The sequence below is a fragment of the Dipodomys spectabilis genome, unplaced genomic scaffold (assembly GCF_019054845.1).
Source record: "Dipodomys spectabilis isolate Male_0828 unplaced genomic scaffold, ASM1905484v1 ptg000215l, whole genome shotgun sequence".
Lineage (NCBI taxonomy): Eukaryota > Metazoa > Chordata > Mammalia > Rodentia > Heteromyidae > Dipodomys > Dipodomys spectabilis.
Window position 1 is genome coordinate 6,708,991 of NW_024870892.1, and position 17,458 is coordinate 6,726,448.

Below are 17,458 nucleotides of genomic sequence, written 5' to 3' on the forward strand. Positions count from 1 at the left end.
ACAAGTCCTGTGATGATACACACTTATAGGGAACAATTTGGAGTAAGCTATATTGGTCAATGAGACAGACTAAAGGAAGTAGAGTAATTCCTTTTTAGAGTTTGTACCCAGGCTTGGACTCAAGACCTCACAGTCTCACTCAGCTTGGGCTCTACAACTTGAACCATGCCTCCAGCTTTTTGTTAATTGGAGATGTTGTCTCACAGACTTTTCTGCCCAGGCTGGCTTCAAAACAAGCTCCTCCAGGATTTTCCAGGTCTTAGCCTCCTGAGGAGGTAGGATTACAAGTATGAGCCACTGGTATTTGGTTACAGACCAAGTCTTATTGGACTTAAGATGCCAAAGTTCACTTAGGAAGACTAAGTAGCATGAAGAGCTTTGTAATCATTAATGAAGTGAGTTAAAAAAATAACCCCCCCCCCCAGCTGGGCTGGGGGCGCTGGTGGCTCACACCTGTAATCCTAGCTACTCAGGAGGCTGAGATCTGAGGATCGTGGTTCAAAGCCAGCCCGGGGAAATAAAGTCCGTGAGACTCTTATCTCCAATAAACCACTAGAAAACGGGAAGTGGCTCTGTGGCTCAAGCGGTAGAGCACTTGCCTTGAGCTGAAGAGCACAGGGACAGCACCCAAGCCCAAAGTTCAAGCCCCACGACTGACCAAATAAATAAATACCCCCCCTCCAAAAAAAACTTTGATGGATTCTACCAAAGATTTAAGGACAAAATAATTCCCTTTCTAACCTACTGAACTGGAAAATAAGTGAGGGGAACACCCAAACTTTTTTTTTTGGTCAAAGCCCGGGCTGGCTTTGAACCATGATCCTCAGATCTCAGCCTCCTGAGTAGCTAGGATTACAAGCGTGAGCCACCAGCGCCCGGCTCCAAACTTTTTTTACTTAAAAGATGATGTTAAAACCACAACGGAACACTACAGGGGAAAAAATGTAAATGCCATTCACAAATATAGCACAGAACTCTTTTTTTAGTGCTCATGAATTTGGTTTGTGTGTGTGCTTGTGTGCCAGTACTGGGGCTTGAACACAGGGTCTGGGTTCTGTCCCTTAGCTTTTCCTGTAAGCTGGTGCTCTATCACTTAAACCACAGCTCCACTTTCGGCTTTTTGCTGGTTAACTGGAGATGAGTCTCATGGACTTGACTGCCGGAGTGGGCTTTAAACTTCGATCCTCAGATCTCAGCCTGCTTGGTAACTAGGATTACAGACAAGCATGAGCCATCAGCGCCTGGCTAACTTGTTTTGCTATCACAAGCAGACTTAGTTTAGTTTATTACACGTTATTATATACGGTCGGGGGGGGGGGGGATTTCATCACGCCATCTCAGGTAGTCAACGCATCCCATTCGATCTCGGCCCCTCTCTCTCAAGCATGATTTTCTTAAAACGTTCTGTGCGGGGATTCGCACTCCACCCATCCAGACCCAAGCGGAGAAAAAGCCAAGTGAGGTCGTGCCCAGGTCTGGCGCCTTCAACCACGGGGTGGCCCTGGCAGAGCGGGCGGGGAGCTGGTCTCGGACGCTGGGCGGGGTGGGGGAGGAGGCCCGGCCTCACAGGTTTGAAGCTCACGGGGAGACCGGCCCGGGGACGCCCGCCCGGGAAGCAGGAAAGGCACACAACGACTGGATCGGCACATGCTGTCCTCAGAGCTCCAACGCCTACAGGACTTCTGCTACCAGCAGCTCGCTAACAGGGCATCCTTCGAACCGTTTCCGTTAGAGCCCAAGGCCCAAACATGGCTGGCCAAACCACCCAAGTCCCGAACCCTTACAGCCTATCTTGGTGCAGTTACTTTGTGGACAGAGCTGGGCCGAGGACTGATTGGCCTTCGCACTGGTCAATCTCTGGAGCTGCCTGTTATTGGCACAAACTGGACAAGGGTGAGGCGAGGGCCGGAGTCAGGACTGCAGAAAGTGGGACGTCTACTTCCGGAGGCGCCGCTTGGCACGCCGGGAAACCGGAAACAGGCCCAAATGCCTGTGGTTCAGACCGCGGCGCAGGGGTTGCCGGGATGTCGGAACCCGGGCCTAATGGCTGCGGTTCCGGCGGCCGCGTACCTCGGCGCAGGAGCCTGGCGGGAGCGTCCAGCGGCCCGGACGTGGGCTGAGGCAAGGGCGCGGCCTCGGGAGGCGGGGCGGGGCTGGCAGGGATATCCAAAGAGGGGCCCTGGGGCTAGTGGAGGAGGCGGCACCGGGACGGCTGGTACAGGGGAAAGACGGACGGACGCGCTTCCGGCGGAAGGAGAGAGCCTCTTCACTGTGCTCCCGGAGGAAGCCGCGTCCCACTTCCGGCGGAATCGCGAGGCCGCCGGGAACCCGGAAGGCTGCCGGAAGCTATGGGACTCGGCTGGGTGGCAACCCGGGTCTGCGAGCGAGGTAAGTTCGAGACCCTCCTTCCCGCGGATGGCCGGCCGCGAGGTCGCCGTGGCAGCCGCGCTGGCGCTTCTCTCCGCCGCCATCGCACTCTACGGGCCGCCGCTGCGCTCAGGTACCGGGCTGCGGGCGGGCTCGGGACCTCGGGGAGCCGGGGCCTCGCGGGCCGCCGCCCGTGGGGAGCGGGAGGCCGGAAAGGCCGGGGAGGCCGATCCTGCGGCTCCCGGAGTCCCGAGCTTCGCATCTGTGAAGCCGTCTCCGCGTTACGCTGTCGTGTCGTTCAGGAGTTACTCTCACACACTGGCTTGTAGTTTGCATTCATTTGAAGCGCTATGGCACAGAAAAACAGGGTCAAGTCTTCCCCAGCCTCATTCCTTAAAAACCCAAACAGCTGTGACTTGTGTTCCTAGACTCGGAATTGTCTTGGAGACCGGGTAACTTTCAGCATTTGCATTTCCGGTATCCCCTCGTCAGAGCCTTTGATTCTTTGTACTCTGGCGTTCATATTCAGCTGGGTGATGTTGGCTAAATCCAAGTGGCAGTGACAAGAAGCCAGCTCCGAAGCTCAGTCTGCCACGAAGTGTTGGGAAATGTGCGTGACCTTCTTTGGACGTTTGCTAACAAAAGCATTTTGCCCGGCTGAGTGATCGGTGGCCTCAGGGGCACTCCTGTTACCTAGACGACATTCCCCAGGAAGAGGTGAAGCGAACTTCACAGATTCAGAACAAAATGCCCTACGGGAATACACTCGGTGTTACATTAGGGGAGGGCATCAGGTAGGCGGGCCACAGCAAATCTAGAAGACCTCTTCTGTGGGTTTCGTGTGGCTTCTTGTAGCAGTATTAGCCTTAGGGTTAGTGGACACTTGAGGGCTGCTAAGCTTAGTGTTCAGGATAAGAGAAGCTTGCCTAATAGTCATGGGAGCATTGGGTTAACCAGTTAAAGTACATGCTAAAGCATCTTTTGGCTTCCACTGTGTAACATTCGGTATTTCTACAACCGTGATGTTCTGGTCCTCCACACAGTCATGTAGAAGAGGCTCCTTTAGAGAATTTCAGCTCACAAGTTACACATGATTGGGGCAGAATACCGGTTGTGGTTTGGACTTTGTATTCATACATTTATAGGTAAAAAGCGAAATGCCATACTTCTTGAGAGTATCTCTTCCAACAAGGTTTTAAATAGTGTGAAAGATGTGAATTTTGTTTTGGTTGATGGAGGTTGAAAGTTTTGTTTGCCAGGCACCTGTGGCTCCCATTTGTAATCCTAGCTAGTAAGGGGCTAAGATCTGAGAATCAGCCCAAGTAGGACAGTTTATCAGACTCTTACCTTCAATTAACCAGCAAAAAAGTGGGAAGTAGGGGCTGGGAAGGTGGCTCAGTGGTAGAGCGCTTGCCTTGCATGCCTGAGGCCCTGGGTTCGATTCCTCAGCACCACATAAGCAAAAAGAAAAAAGCCGGAAGTGGCACTGTGGCTCAAGTGGTAGAGGGCTAGCCTTGAGCTGAAGAGCTGAGGGACAGCACCCAGGCCCAGAGTTCAGGCCCCACGACCGGACCCCAAAAAAAAAAAAAAAAAAAGTGGGAAGTAGAGGTGTGGCTCAAGTGGTAGAGTACCTGCATTAGTGGAAGAAGCTAAGGGATAGCACCCAGTTCCCAAGTTCAGGCTCTAGTATTGGCACATGCACAAAAGAAAGGATATATGTATTGCTCTTTGGTCTTGAACTCCTGACCTCAAAACTCAGCTTTCTTGCTCATAACTGGCCCTGTACCACTTTAGCCATGTCTCCAGCCCAAAATTTGGCCAGTTAGAGGTGGAGTCTCCCTGGCTTTTCTGCCTAGGCTAGCTTGGCAGATCTCATCCTCCTGAGTAGCTAGGATTATGGGCATTAGCCAGTTGTGCCCAACTTGAAAACTTTGTTTTGCCTTCAAACAGTAGTGTTTTGATAGAATGGTGCAACTGAACGCAGTTGGTCATTTCGTGAGTGCAAAGCACAACCAGAGGGTTGGATCTGGGTCTCTGGAGTTGTAGAGTGCCTGCTTAGTAAATGTGCGTCCCTGAGTTCAAACCCTCCTTCCATCAGAAAAACAAATCAAAAAAACAGTTTGGGAGCTGGCATGTTCCAGTGTGAGGTGTGCCTCAGTTTAAGGTGCACACTGAGGTCCTGACGCTCCACTTCATGGGCTATACCTCTGTCCCCACTTGTTTTGGAGATAGAGTCTAGCAAACTTGTTGGCTTTGGCTGGCCTTGATCTGTGATCCTCCAGATCTCAGCTTATAGGTGTGAGGCCTGGTTTGCCACTTAGGAACTGTGGTATCAAGTCTCTCTCTGAGACTCAGTTTCCACTGCTGTGAAAGCCATCAAACATTGAGTGTCTCATTGTGTGCCAGTTTCTGTTGTAATAATTGGGGGTTAGGTCTCTTGTATGGAGACCCTGACCCCTCCTCCATCCGGTGGAGATATGGAGTTGGGGAGCTGCCTACTGTGTGGGCAGAGAAGAGGAGGGTGCTGACCATGTCCCTTCTAGCCTGTACTCCTATGGGGTCATGATGCTGGAAAGACTGCACAACCCCATAGGGAATGGCAGTTAACATTACAAAATGCTGCTGCCAATTATATATGCTTTTTTTAGGAGGTCTTAGGGTTTGAACTCAGAACACCCTGCTTGTTCTGTCACTGACTCACCCACAGGTCCTTTTTGCTTAAGTCACTTTTGTGATGGGGTCTTGCTTTTTGCCTACGCTAGCCTGGAAATTCTTTCCAAACTAACATTTCAGTAAGTCTTCACTGTCTGTGGACTTCTTGAAACCAGCATGTCTGGCATCTGTAACACAAGGAAATCACCTGGGTTTTAAGGACATTGTAGGCATGGCTGCCTGTAGTGAAGTATGCACTGTAAGGAACCTAGAACAGCCATTGAATCCTAGCTACTTAAGGGCAAGTCAAGATGATGGAGTTATTCTTCTGTGTCACATTTGCTGTGAAGAAGTACTATATTTAGAATGCCATTTTTGGGTAATTTAATTAATATCCAGTTGAGTGTTGAAAGTACTATTGGAGATAATACAGTGAAACTGTCAACTTTGAATATTAACAATAGAACCTCCAAACGGAGGCTTGCTTTCCAGTTTTGAAGAGGGACAAGACCTAATAGAGGGAAATTGAAATGAAGGGTTTAATAAGTGATTAGCCACTGTTTTATTAAGATAAAGCTTTCTGAAGATTACAAAGTCCATTTTGAAGACCAACTAGTCTAATACATATAAACTAGATACACAGTATATTACCAGTGTTAGTGTTGTAACTTTTTCTGTTGAGGAAAACTCTGACATTCCTTTTAAGTCAGCTTTGGAAGTATTTTAAGTGGGGTATTTTAAGTCTCTGTAGTATAATGTGAGTGGGACTTCACCATCCTGAGTAACTTCATTTTTCTGTTTTTCAGTTTTGAGAAGAACATTTTCCCTACATAAGGCACAGTCAGTAGAGGATATGGAGAATTTCTTCCAGTTGGTGAGAAACATTGTACCAGCCCCAACTTTGAAGAAACACAAAGGGCAAGATGGGCGAATAGGCGTGGTTGGGGGCTGTCAAGAGTGAGTGTCACTTTAAAATGTTGATGTTTTTAAAAAGGCCATTTCTTACCTGTCTGCGTTTGCCTACCTGCTGTCTGTCCATCCATGCATCTTACCTATCATTTCTGAATGGATGCAGCAGGGCATGTGGCCTGTCTCAGAGATGAGCCATCTGATGGAGTAGCAGCTCTATGGAGCTCCAGATGACTTGTTCTCATCGTTGTACCTGAAAATCTGACGGGCATTCAGCTTGCTTTCACTTCTAATTCATGTCATCTTGCTTGAGCTTTCAAATTCCACATTTCACCAATTCATGCATGAATGTGTGGTTTTTGTTTTATTTGTCTGTTTTGTTGTTGGCTTTCCCAGTTCCTGTGAGCACTGTGTTCTGAGCCACATGCACTGGCATGTGGTAGGAGCTCAGCTCCCACCCTGCAGGGCAAGGAAGCAGCTGGGCCTGGCTATTGGCACGAGCCGTTTTTTGGTGTGATTCTGCAAAGGCCCCTCGTTTGTGTGTGCTAGGGTGCAAGCAGGGATGTGGTCTGTCAGCCCTTTGCTTGGGACACTTCGGAGTCACATGTGGACGCAGAGCAGCTCTTTGTTCTGTGTGCTTGGCATTTGTCTCCTGCTGCAGGTGGGCTCAGTTTTCGGGTGTTCACCTGATGGAAAAGGCAAGGGTCCTCCTTCTGTGCCAGAAGAGGTGCCCAGCACAGCCCCTTGGTGCTCCCACTCCCGCAATGGCACCAAGGGCGCTGCTGCAGAGGCCCACTGTGCACAGGTGGGGCGCTCCTGGGGGGGGGGGGGGGGGACATGGCACTCAGTGGTCATGATGACTTTGCTATTAGTCCTGGAGAATGCTTTCTTCTGCTCTAGATCCCTGATCCCCCAACTACCTGGACTCGCTCTCTGGCAGAAGCCTCTCCTGCCAGTGCTGCTTTGTCCTGCCTGGTGTAGAGGCATGGGCACCCATGCCAACCATGGAAAACAGCAGCAGTGGGGAGAAAGAGGCTTTTCTAGTTCTCTCCTGTGTTGAACATCCATACTGTAACCTCGTGTCTGTCTATGATTCTTACCTGTTAGCGTGGTATTTTTATCTGCCTTTTATTGATAGCTTGTTCACGTGGTATTTTTATCTGCCTTTTATTGATAGCTTGTTGTTGACTGCCTGCCTTGCTCAGAAGTTCTGACTCTAATATCTTTTTAGGTACACAGGAGCCCCATATTTTGCAGCAATCTCAGCTCTCAAGGTGGTAAGTTTGCCCCAAACCCCTTGGTGGAGTGTTTCTGCTAAAGAGTGAGTTATCCAGGGCTGGGAATGTGGCTTAGTGGTAGAGCGCTTGTGTAGCATGCATGAAGCCCCAGGTTCAATTCCACAGTACCACATAAACAGAAAAAATCTTGAAGTGGTGCTATGGCTCAAATGGTATAGCACTAACCTTGAGCCAAAAGAAGCTCAGAGGAGGGGCAGGGGGAGTAGATGAGGAGGTGGGAGGGAAGGGATGGTAGGGGAAAAACAAAGGAGGAGGCGATAATGCACGATAGGAAATGTACTCATTACCTTGCTCATGTAACTGTAACCTCTCTGTACAGTATTTTTACAATAAAAAAAATACAAAAAAATGAAAAAAGAAGCTCAGGCCCTGAGTACAAGCCCCATGACAAGCAAAAAAAAAAAAAAAGTGGGTTCTTCAAGTATGTTCTGGTAGAAATCTGAATAATAGGATAATCATGGGTGATAGAAACACCTGTATATCTATTCTGGCAATAAAGTAACATGAATTACAGTCTCCCTTTAAAAAAAAATAAATGCTTTGTTCATATTATTCTTCACCAGAGTAATGCTAGGATACCTCACATCTGCCAACTAGTGCTTTGGAACTGATGTTTTTCCCACAGACTTGATCCAGTCCCAGTGCCCCTGTCTAGTGGATGATGTACAGGGGCTGGGCTGGGTGGCTCTGAACTTGCACGTGAGGGCATTGTAGAAGTCTGCCTTTGTCCCCAGCATTTTGTTTTTTGTTTTTGTTTTTTTTGTTTGTTTTTTTGGTTGGTTGTGGGGCTTGAACTCAAGGCCTGGGCGCTGTTCCTGAGCCACTTTGTGTTCAAGGCTAACACCCAACCACTTGAACCACAGAGCTACTTGCAGTTTTTGAGTGGTTAATTGAAGATAAAAGTCTCACAGGGACTTTCCTGCCCAGGCTGGCTTCGAACCGTTATCCTCAGATCTCAGGCTCCTGAGTAGCTAGCATTATAGTCGAGAGCCACTGGTGCCTGGCCCCAGCATTTTCTTATGCCACTTTTTCCAAGGCCTCCTGGCTATTGTACGACTGGTTTGTGTTGTTCCTGTGGCATGAGTGCTGAGAGACTGGAATGGTTGGACTTCATCTGTCAGATGCTCAGCTCGCCCCTGCTGCCCATAGGTCCTGCTCAGCACACCCTGCTCTAAGTGGACATCTTGCCTTGTTCCTCAGGGTGCAGACTTGTCCCATGTGTTCTGTGCCAGGGAGGCTGCGCCTGTGATCAAGTCCTACAGCCCGGAGCTGATCGTTCACCCAGTCCTGTGAGTGGGCCTGTGTGTCCTTCCTCCACCAGCAGCTGTCCAAGGCTGGCCCTCAGTGCTTCTGCCCCCAGGTGGAGAGTGGCGAGCCACTGTGCTCAGAGTTTGTAGCCGGTGCTACCTGGAGTAAGACTACTGTAGTGAAACGACCTGGTAGCGTGCACCTTATAGTTCCAGCTACTTGAGAGGGAGAGGTGGGGGTGGAGGACTGCAAGTTCAAAGCCAGCCTGAACAACTTAAGACCTCTGTTAACAATGAAAGGTGAGTCCTGGGGCACCTGTGGTGGCTGATGCCGTAGCTGCGGGCACAGCGCCCTTGCCTAGCAGAAGTGACTGGGGATCTAGGGGAAGTCTGAGCCTGTGTGGGCAGGACTGCTGTGGTAGAAAGAGGATTGGGGGGCAGTGAAGCCTCTTGCAGTCAGCACCTGATGTGGGTCCCCCTGAACAGGTGTAATCTGTGCTGCTTTGACAATGTAAAATGCTCTCTGCTGCCTGGCTCTGTGCCACTGATGGCTGCAGTGTGCAAAAGCAGAATCCTTCCTTTAACCGTGCTGACATGCGGGTCCCATTGAACTGGGAAGTCTCACTGCACTGGGAAGGCTACTCTGACACTGACACATCACAGGTGAGCAAAGGCCTGGATCAGGGACTCGGTGGCTGCACCTGACGTTCCTGTGGTGCCCACAGGCCCTGGGGAGTAGGCCTTGTCACACAGCCCCAGTGGAGGCTGTGCCAGTGTCTGTAGCACAAGAGTCCTGGGGCTCAGGGTTGTCTGAGCAGCTCAGCGGGAGGGCAGGACCCAGTTTATGACAAGGTGCTCCTGGGCTTCATTGGGAGCCCTGGGGCTGGGTGGTGGCTGCTGTAAGGTCCTGCCACAGGTATGAAGTATATACACTCAGAGTGGAGAAGGGACTGACTCTGGGGGTTTGGGGAGAGTACAGCCCCCAGGCCTGGCTAGCAGGCTGGACCCAAGGCATGAGCCTCAGATGAGACCAAGAGTGTGTTAGCCTGAGCTGGCTGTGTGTTCACCTGGGGGACATGTGGCAGACGTTGGACCTGTGTGTTTTGGTTACCTACAGGACATCCTAGTGGACGTGACTAGAAGGCGCGGGCAGGAGTGGGGTGGGCGGGGACAGCTTTGTGCTGACTGGTTCGCACAGGGCCAGGTGTATACCAGGAGGTGAGGACGAGGTGAAGGAGCAGCATCTGCAGAGGGGGCTTGGTTCGGAGAAGAGGGGTGGGAGTGGAACACAGCAGGAGCACATCAACATAGATACATATAGATGGTTCTCGTGGGGCCAGGCCAGGTCTCTTGAGGGTCAGCTTGGGAGGGCTAGGAATGAGGGTCGAGTGCCAGTGTGAGCCCCTGTGGGGACAGGCTCCGCTCTCACAGCTGGACCCAGTGCAGGAAGGTGTGGACTAGTGATGGCAGGCCCCGTCCGTGGGGTGACAGCAGCTCTAGGGCGGGGCTTGGGACGTCTCTGGGCCAGTCTGTGGGTGTGTGAGATGCTCCCAGACGCTCCTGTGTATCCACACAGATGCCACAGTGGCCAGTGATAGAGGAGCAGGTAATTCTGCAATTAGTCTCAGTGATGTATTCTTTGATTTGTTTTGTTTTTGCCGTTCCTGGGGCTTGAACTCAGGGCCTGGTCGCTGTCCCTGAGCCACTTTTTGCTCAAGGCTAGTATTCTACCACTTGAGCTGCAGCACCCCGTCCAGCTTTCTATAAGTAAGAAGAGCCGGGCGCTGGTGGCTCACGCCTGTAATCCTAGCTCCTCAGGAGGCTGAGATCTGAGGATCGCGGTTCAAAGCCAGCCCGGGCAAGAGAGACCGTGAGACTCCTATCTCCAATAAACCACCAGAAAACCGGAAGTGGCGCTGTAGCTCAAGTGGTAGAGCGCTCACCTTGAGCTGAAGAGCTGAAGGACAGCGCCCAAGCCCAGAGTTCAAGCCCCACGACCGACAAAAAAAAAGAAAAGAAAGAAAAGAAAAGTAAGAAGAGTCTCATGGACTTTCCTGCCCGGGCTGGCTTCAAACCGCAATCCTCAGATCTCAGCTTTTTGAGTAGCTAGGATCACAGACATGAGCCACTGGCACCAGATCTTAATGACGTATTCTAACTTGTTCTGTTTATGTTTGTTAAGACAAGAGCTCAGTGGCTGGGCTGACCTGGAACTCTCCATCCTGCTGCCTTCGCCCTCAGGTGCCAGGTTGCCAGCTCTCCTCCACACCTGGCTACCACTTATTTTAAATGCAGGAAGCTAGGCCTCTAAGCTCCGGTTTCAGCCTAAGCCAGGCTGTGGGGCGGGAGGAGGGATGAAGATGGAACACAGCATGGGGTCTGCAGGGTTGAGCAGAGACAGGACACGGGTGGGGTGATGGGATGTGTGGGTTACGGGAGTGGAGCCAGTGCTTACTCCTTACTGGTATAATCTGGAGTGGGGGTGGGTAGGGGGTTGATGCCAGGGCTACCCGCCCTACTTACACATCTTCTGTAAAGCTAAATTACACTTTCAAAATCAAGTGGTTTAGGACTGGAATCTAGCTCACAGGGCGAGCACTTGCCCAGCTGTTACCAGACCCTGGTTCTATGCCTGGTTCCAGTACTCCAAAAGAGAGAGGTAAGCACACATTGTGATTAATTTTAGTTTTCTGTTCCTCCTCAGGGACAGTCTGAGTGCGGTTGAGGAGGTGCAGAAGTGGCTTCCCAGGCTGCACGTCCTCATCGTGGGGCCTGGCCTCGGCAGAGATGACCAGCTGCTCAGTAACGTCAGGGTGAGTCAAGTCATTATGAGTGCACGCTTCTGTTCCGTTTTTCCCAGGGCCTCCTTAGAGCCTTGCAGGTGGATAAGCAAGGCTGTGGAGGTCAGCGATTGAACAGAGTGGACTGAGCTTAGAATCAGGCTCCAGAATAACTGGCTCAACCATGCGAACACACCAAGTGCCTGGGTGGTTGGGTGATTGGAAGGTGGAAGTCAGGGCTCGCAGTGCTTTTAGCTGGGTGTAAGTTCACACTTCAGCATTCCCGAAAGGCTTCCTTCTGGCTGGCCTGGTACCCGCTTGACCATCAGTTAACCCTAAGTCAATTCCGCCAAGACCCACGCTTTTCAATGAGCCTTGGGATCGCCTGTAGCCTTGCAGAGAGGCAGCTGGGGTTTGGGTAGTGATGATGTTGACTCTGTAAATGAATGTGGACGGGGTGCTGCCTTAATATTACGCCTTCCATGTGTGATTGTCTGACCTTGTGACGTGACATCCTGTCTTCACATCGGTGCCTGGCCCCACACCGTCAGTGCCTCGTGTCCCAGCCTCACGCCATTGGTGCTCTTATGTAGCTTGTCTATGGCTTCTAGAGACTTCCCTGGTGGGATGCTCAACTTTCCTGATTTTCAGTTTTTAATGGCAGAAGCTAATTTATCATATCCTGTGTATTTGCTCTGATATTTTATTTTGTCTTTTAGTGTTTTTGTGAGTTGATTTTTTTGTTGTTATTTTGAGTAGATGCCTGCACATAACCCAGGCTGGTCTTTGCTTTGATCTTCCTGCCTCAGTCTCCTGAATGTTGGGATTAATATCACGTTTTTGATATTTTCAGTAGTTTTCCTCTTTGTGTGTCTTGAGTAGATGCACACACACTCTTGGGCATTTTCTGTGGATAAGTCTCTAGACACTCTACAGTGGAATCAGGATTCATGTGCCCCTCCCCTCAAGCTGCTGTTCCAGGCTGGCACCTTCGCTCTCCCTGTGGCAGGACACCCTCACAAGGCTCAGTTTTCGCATTTTCTAGGAGTCTAACAATTAGGCTGTGCCAGGGCTCATGCATCCAGTGCTTGAGTGTCTGCCTTGGATGGCTGCTCTGTCTGCTCTATTAGAAAATCTAGAAGAGACAGAGATGTCAGAGACTGAAATTGACCTAAAAATCTGTAAAAAGCACAATCCTTTTAGAGAAAAATGGTCCACCAACTTTTTATTATTATTGTGGTGCCTCATCATCTTAAGATGTGTAAATAAAGTGCTATGAAACTTTCACAATAGTGACTGGACTCGAGAGGACACTTCTGGTCTCTGCTATTGGAAGTGAGTGTGTGTCTGGCGTCTGGAGGTGGATACGTGGAGTGCTGTGTGTGGAGCTGCTGTGGGTCTCTGATGGTCGGTGCTCTCCTTCCTGGCAGGGCATTGTGGAGGCCTCCAAGGCCAGGGACATCCCCCTCGTCATCGACGCAGTGAGTGCAGCCTCTCCTCCATCCCCACAGCAAGCGTAGGGGCTGGGCCATCCACTGAGTCTCCCCTACTCCCCCAGGACGGCCTATGGCTGATCGCACAGCAGCCAGCCCTCATCCAGGGCTACCAGAAAGCCATTCTCACGCCCAACAAAATGGAGTTCAGTCGACTCTGGGAAGCTGTGGTAAGTTAGGGTGACTCAGGGAAGATGGTGCACGTGCTTGGCCTCAGCTGAAGGACAGGTTCTGTGGTTCTGCCCAACTCAGCCCTGCAGGTCACAGATGGATGCGCATGTGCCTGTGATTGCATGAGCGTAGGACAGAAAAGCTCCTGGGCCCAGCAGCCCTATGCAGGACACTGCAGCCAGGCATCTCCCTGTCCTGTGCTGGCCACTGCCTCTGCTCAGTGTGAAGCCATCCATGAAGCCACGGGGACTCATGTAGCAGGGGTCCCATGAGTGCCAGCTTATCATTAGTCAGGTTGCTGCTACTTATGCAAGCCTAGTCTGATGGGAGAGTGATCTCTGTTGTCGGCTAGACCTGCTTTACAGATAGCCTGGGCTCGCAGGGCTGTTCCTGCTGCGTGGGATCTTACTGTGTGTCTAGGAGGGCTTGCTTGTTCTTGCTTGTTATCATCCATTGTAGATCGGGGGTCCTGTAGATGACAGAGATCACCGTGGGTCTGTCCTGCGGCTCAGCCAGGCTCTGGGGAACGTGACTGTGGTTCAGAAAGGCGAGCAGGACCTGATATCCAATGGCCAACAGGGTGAGTGGACTTCCCTGTGTGGTGGTCTACACACTCCAGGTGGAACTCTCACGTGTTCACACATGGATAGCTTCTCAGCAGTCCTTGTTCAGCACAGAGGTGCCATGGCAGGAGACAGCACTTCCCATCCTTGGCTGCTGGGCCAGTGCCTTGGGCATGCCGCTTTGGTGACCTTCGTAAATGATGGGTAGGAAGCAGGTATGGCCACAGCTGGGGGAGCCCAGGACAGCTCCCCCGCCTGACACCTGGCCATCCACAAATCGCTTGAGTCTTTTCCTACATTTTGTTCTATTTTGTAAAACTGGCTAAAGTGTAAGTGAGCTGCTGTGTCTTTGGGGCCTGTGGGTTATCCAATGGGGCCCAGAGCACCGGTGCTGCAGGAATCAGCCTGGGTGTGGGGTCCTGTTGACTCATTCTGTACACAGCAGCGTGGCATGGTATGTGTGGGAATGGTAGACAAGGTGTGTGACTAGGAACCTCACATTCAGAGGAGAGCAGGAAGGCACATGGGCATGTGCACATCTGCACACACAGCCCTAGGTAGGAAGCAGGTTCCTGAGGTGAGGTTCTTACAACATAGGACTGTCCAAGACTAACCCAGACAACAGATAGAACATTGTACCTTGAGCTCGATTGTGGGCAAAATTACACTACCTAGTAATGGAGGCAACTGTGTGTGGTGCAGCCTGATGTCAGGGGTAGTGTTCCAGGCACGCGTGGAGGTGTGGGGGCTGCAGGCAGACTGGGGCTCTGGACTGGAGCTGATGAACAGCCTGTGTCCTGACTTGGCTGCTCCCCCCAGAGCTCCTCTCCCCGGCCACCCCCACCCCAACCCCAGCCTGAAGGCCTCCTGTGAGCCGGGAGGCGTGCTCATGTGTGCTCTGTTCTCTGCAGTGCTCGCGTGCAGCCAGGAAGGCAGTAGCCGCAGGTGCGGGGGCCAAGGCGACCTCCTGTCCGGCTCCCTGGGGCCCATGGTGCACTGGGCCCTCCTGGCCGGACCCGAGAAGACAAATGGGTATGGAAACCTCTTCGTCTCCCTGCTCTGAAACCACTTAGTTGTGCTGCTCTCCCTGCAGCTCTGCTGCCGAGTCCTGAAACATGCCAGATGAGCTGGCGCTGCTACAAGGGACACTGGGCAAGGCTTAACCTTTCTCCAGAAGCTTCCACATCTGCCAGTTTCTGCAGATGTGACCAGGCACCATTGACTTCCCAGCTCCGGCCGATCTTAAGGGCAGCCACGGTGCAGGACACTGGTAGGGAGGCCTGTAAGGCTGAGGACCCAGCACAGAGGCTGGGGCAGCCGGCCTGCACTGCAGTCCTTCTAGATCTGCTTTTCTCCCATTTCATTTTGTCTTGTTGCTTTTATTTTTATTTAATTTAAAATCTTTGAGACTGGTCTTTGTAGCCCATGCTGGCCTCAAATGCACCTTCCTCGTCTCAGACTCTTCAAGGCTGGGATTAAGAGGCAGCAAAATTCTAAAATGACAGGCAGTCCCCATCTCTCTCAGGTTTGAACTCATGGCCTATACTTCCTAGACAGGTGTCTGCTGGCCAGTCCAGCTTCTTGGCCACGCATTGTGTAGGATGCGCTTCTGGGCCTCACCTGCCACTTGGTGCAACATGGCTCGGACGGTAATGTCCACACGGGCCAGCCTGGGTGCTTGTGTGGATCTGCAGGCTGGGGCTCAGGTCAGCTCCTACCTGCCCCACCTGGTGCTGTGGGCACAGCATCCTCACAGCAGCATGGCACGTCCAAGAGAGCTATGGAGCAGCCTTGAAGCTTCCCTAGTACTCACTGGGAACCTGCTATCTTGCGCATGTGCATGTGTGTACGTACATCTACGCCCACACGCGTGCTGGAAAGAACCAGGTCCTCGTGTGTGCTAGGCAGACTACACTGAGCCAGGCTCTCCTGGAGCGGAAGGCGTGCACAGGGACTTGAGATCAGATCGCTCGTACTGGTTTGGGCTGGTACAGTTGCCTTCTCCTCAGAGGCATGGCAGACTCACAGCCAGTTTGGGGGGCCTACTCCCCTTTCCCTGACTTGCCTCTCCCCTCCAGCTCCAGCCCGCTCCTGGTGGCCGCTTGGGGGGCATGCACTCTCACAAGGCAGTGCAATCACCAGGCCTTCCAGAAGCATGGCCGGTCCACCACCACCACCGACATGATCTCCGAGGTGGGAGCCGCCTTCAGCAAGCTCTTTGAGACCTAAGGTCAGGTTACATTTGTGACCGCGTACTGGGACACAGGCCGGGGCACAGGCTCCCCATGAGGGCCTGAACCCTGGCTTCACTGACTGATACCGAGATTGGGAAATCTGACAGCTGTTGTTGCCTAAACTGAAATATATTTGGAGATGTTATAACTCTAAGCAGTCTCCCTCACTTGCTTAGCTTCTCAGCAGTAGCTAGCAAGGAGGGCGGAGAGGATCTATGAGAAGGAAACCCAACAGCACAGCTTCTATCTGTCCTCATGACCACACTTGGCTCCTAGAGATCTCTGTTCAAATGTCTGCTTACCCAAGGCTGCCCGGGGGCTTGGTTTGATTTATGAAGTAAGTGGGTGTTGGTGGGGTTTCATTTAGAATTCATGGGAGAGAGGCACACCTGGAAATCTGGAGCCGTCTAGAAGACTGGAGACTAGGGTGCTGCTGACACTTGGGGTGGTGGGGAGTGCAGGACAGTCCCCATCTGGGCCAGAGGCCTATGAGCCGACGTCCACCCTACAGCCAGGACCTGGGGAGTGTGTGGGGGGAGCTGTGCTTCTGATGCAGCCCCTGGTGCCATCCAGGGAAGAAGCGGCAGGTGTGTGGGAGACTTGAGCCTGGATGGGGAAAGGGCCAGACTTTGTTGTCTCCAGGAAGGCGCAGCCCACTTGAGATGGGCAGCTCTGAATTCCAGTGGACATGGTGGCCTCCTCTTACCTTTGTTTGTGGTAGAGACAGAGTAGCTGACAAGGACTTTCTGGTCTCTGACACTCAGTGCTGCTCCAGATAGCTAGCATGTCTTTAAAACCAGTCAGCTTGTCAGGTTTTCATACAGATTTGCTGTTACTTCACGTCTAATTTAGAAGTTTGGTTCCGCATGTGCACCATCTTCTGGATGTGCCCTGAATGTCTTTGCTCTGGAGGGTTACGTGTAAAGCCTGGGACTGACAAGGCGAGAGGACCAGACATGGCTGCACCCTCAGCACTGGGACACTGAAGGACAAGGATTGCAGTTTAAGGGTAGCCTGGGCTATGTCAACCCCATCTGAGCAATAATAAAGATTGGCGATTGGAGACTGATGATGGTCAGTTTGCTTGGTATGTGTAAAGGCTCTTGGTTTCTGTCACCAACACTACAAAAAACAAATATTTTGAGAAGATACTCAGAGAATTTGTGGTTTTCCTAAGATGTCAGGTGTTGGAGCCAAAACCACAGTGCCTGTTGTCAGTGCAGTGTTTTGGCAGTTTTGTTCTGACAAGCATCAAACTTCCCTTAGAGAGATAGCATGAGCCCCGGCAGTTTGGCTCTGTTTACTGTAGCTTAGCCTTCACACTAATCTCTTTGAGCTCATGGATACCGAGGAGCTGCAGCCTGGGCATGTTCCTGCACCCAGGACAAGCCTGGAGGCACACTTAGGTCTGGTGAATAGGCCCCACGGGACGTCTCCTGCCTTTCACTGCATGCTCTGTTCAGCTATCTCAAAGGTGTACTTGGGGAGCCTTCCCTGTCACAGTCCAACAGGTGGACAGTTCTTGAGCCCAGGCCCTTCCCTGTCCGGCAGCACGCAGGTGCCTCTGGGCCATGAAGGTTGGCAGGCAGCAGTAATCCAGGCTATAAGCACCACCCTCCAGAGATGCAGGCGGGCGGGAAGGGACAGAAAAAGCTGGCTGCCTGGGTCTGCCAGCCGGGGGAGCTAGAAGGCCATCGTGGTTCCCCATTCCTTCATCACCTTGTGCTGGCTGGGTCTGAGCCAG

The 17,458-nt window shown here is 51.9% G+C and overlaps 1 protein-coding gene across 2 annotated transcripts; it reads left to right on the plus strand.

Moving 5' to 3' along the window:
- Positions 1-2,130: 2,130 nt before the first annotated feature.
- On the plus strand, positions 2,131-16,784 carry Naxd (NAD(P)HX dehydratase). Of its 2 annotated transcripts, none has more exons than XM_042697114.1 (10): positions 2,131-2,388; positions 5,826-5,976; positions 7,160-7,205; positions 8,427-8,515; positions 11,178-11,286; positions 12,684-12,734; positions 12,812-12,916; positions 13,377-13,497; positions 14,392-14,512; positions 15,559-16,784. In XM_042697114.1, exons 1-10 carry the CDS (start codon positions 2,349-2,351, stop codon positions 15,707-15,709), a joined length of 984 nt encoding a protein of 327 aa, XP_042553048.1. In that variant the 5' UTR covers positions 2,131-2,348; the 3' UTR covers positions 15,710-16,784. The 2 variants fall into 2 exon arrangements, with proteins under 2 accessions (XP_042553048.1, XP_042553047.1); XM_042697113.1 differs by lacking the exon at positions 2,131-2,388 and adding an exon at positions 2,395-2,500.
- The last annotated feature ends 674 nt before the right edge of the window (positions 16,785-17,458 follow it).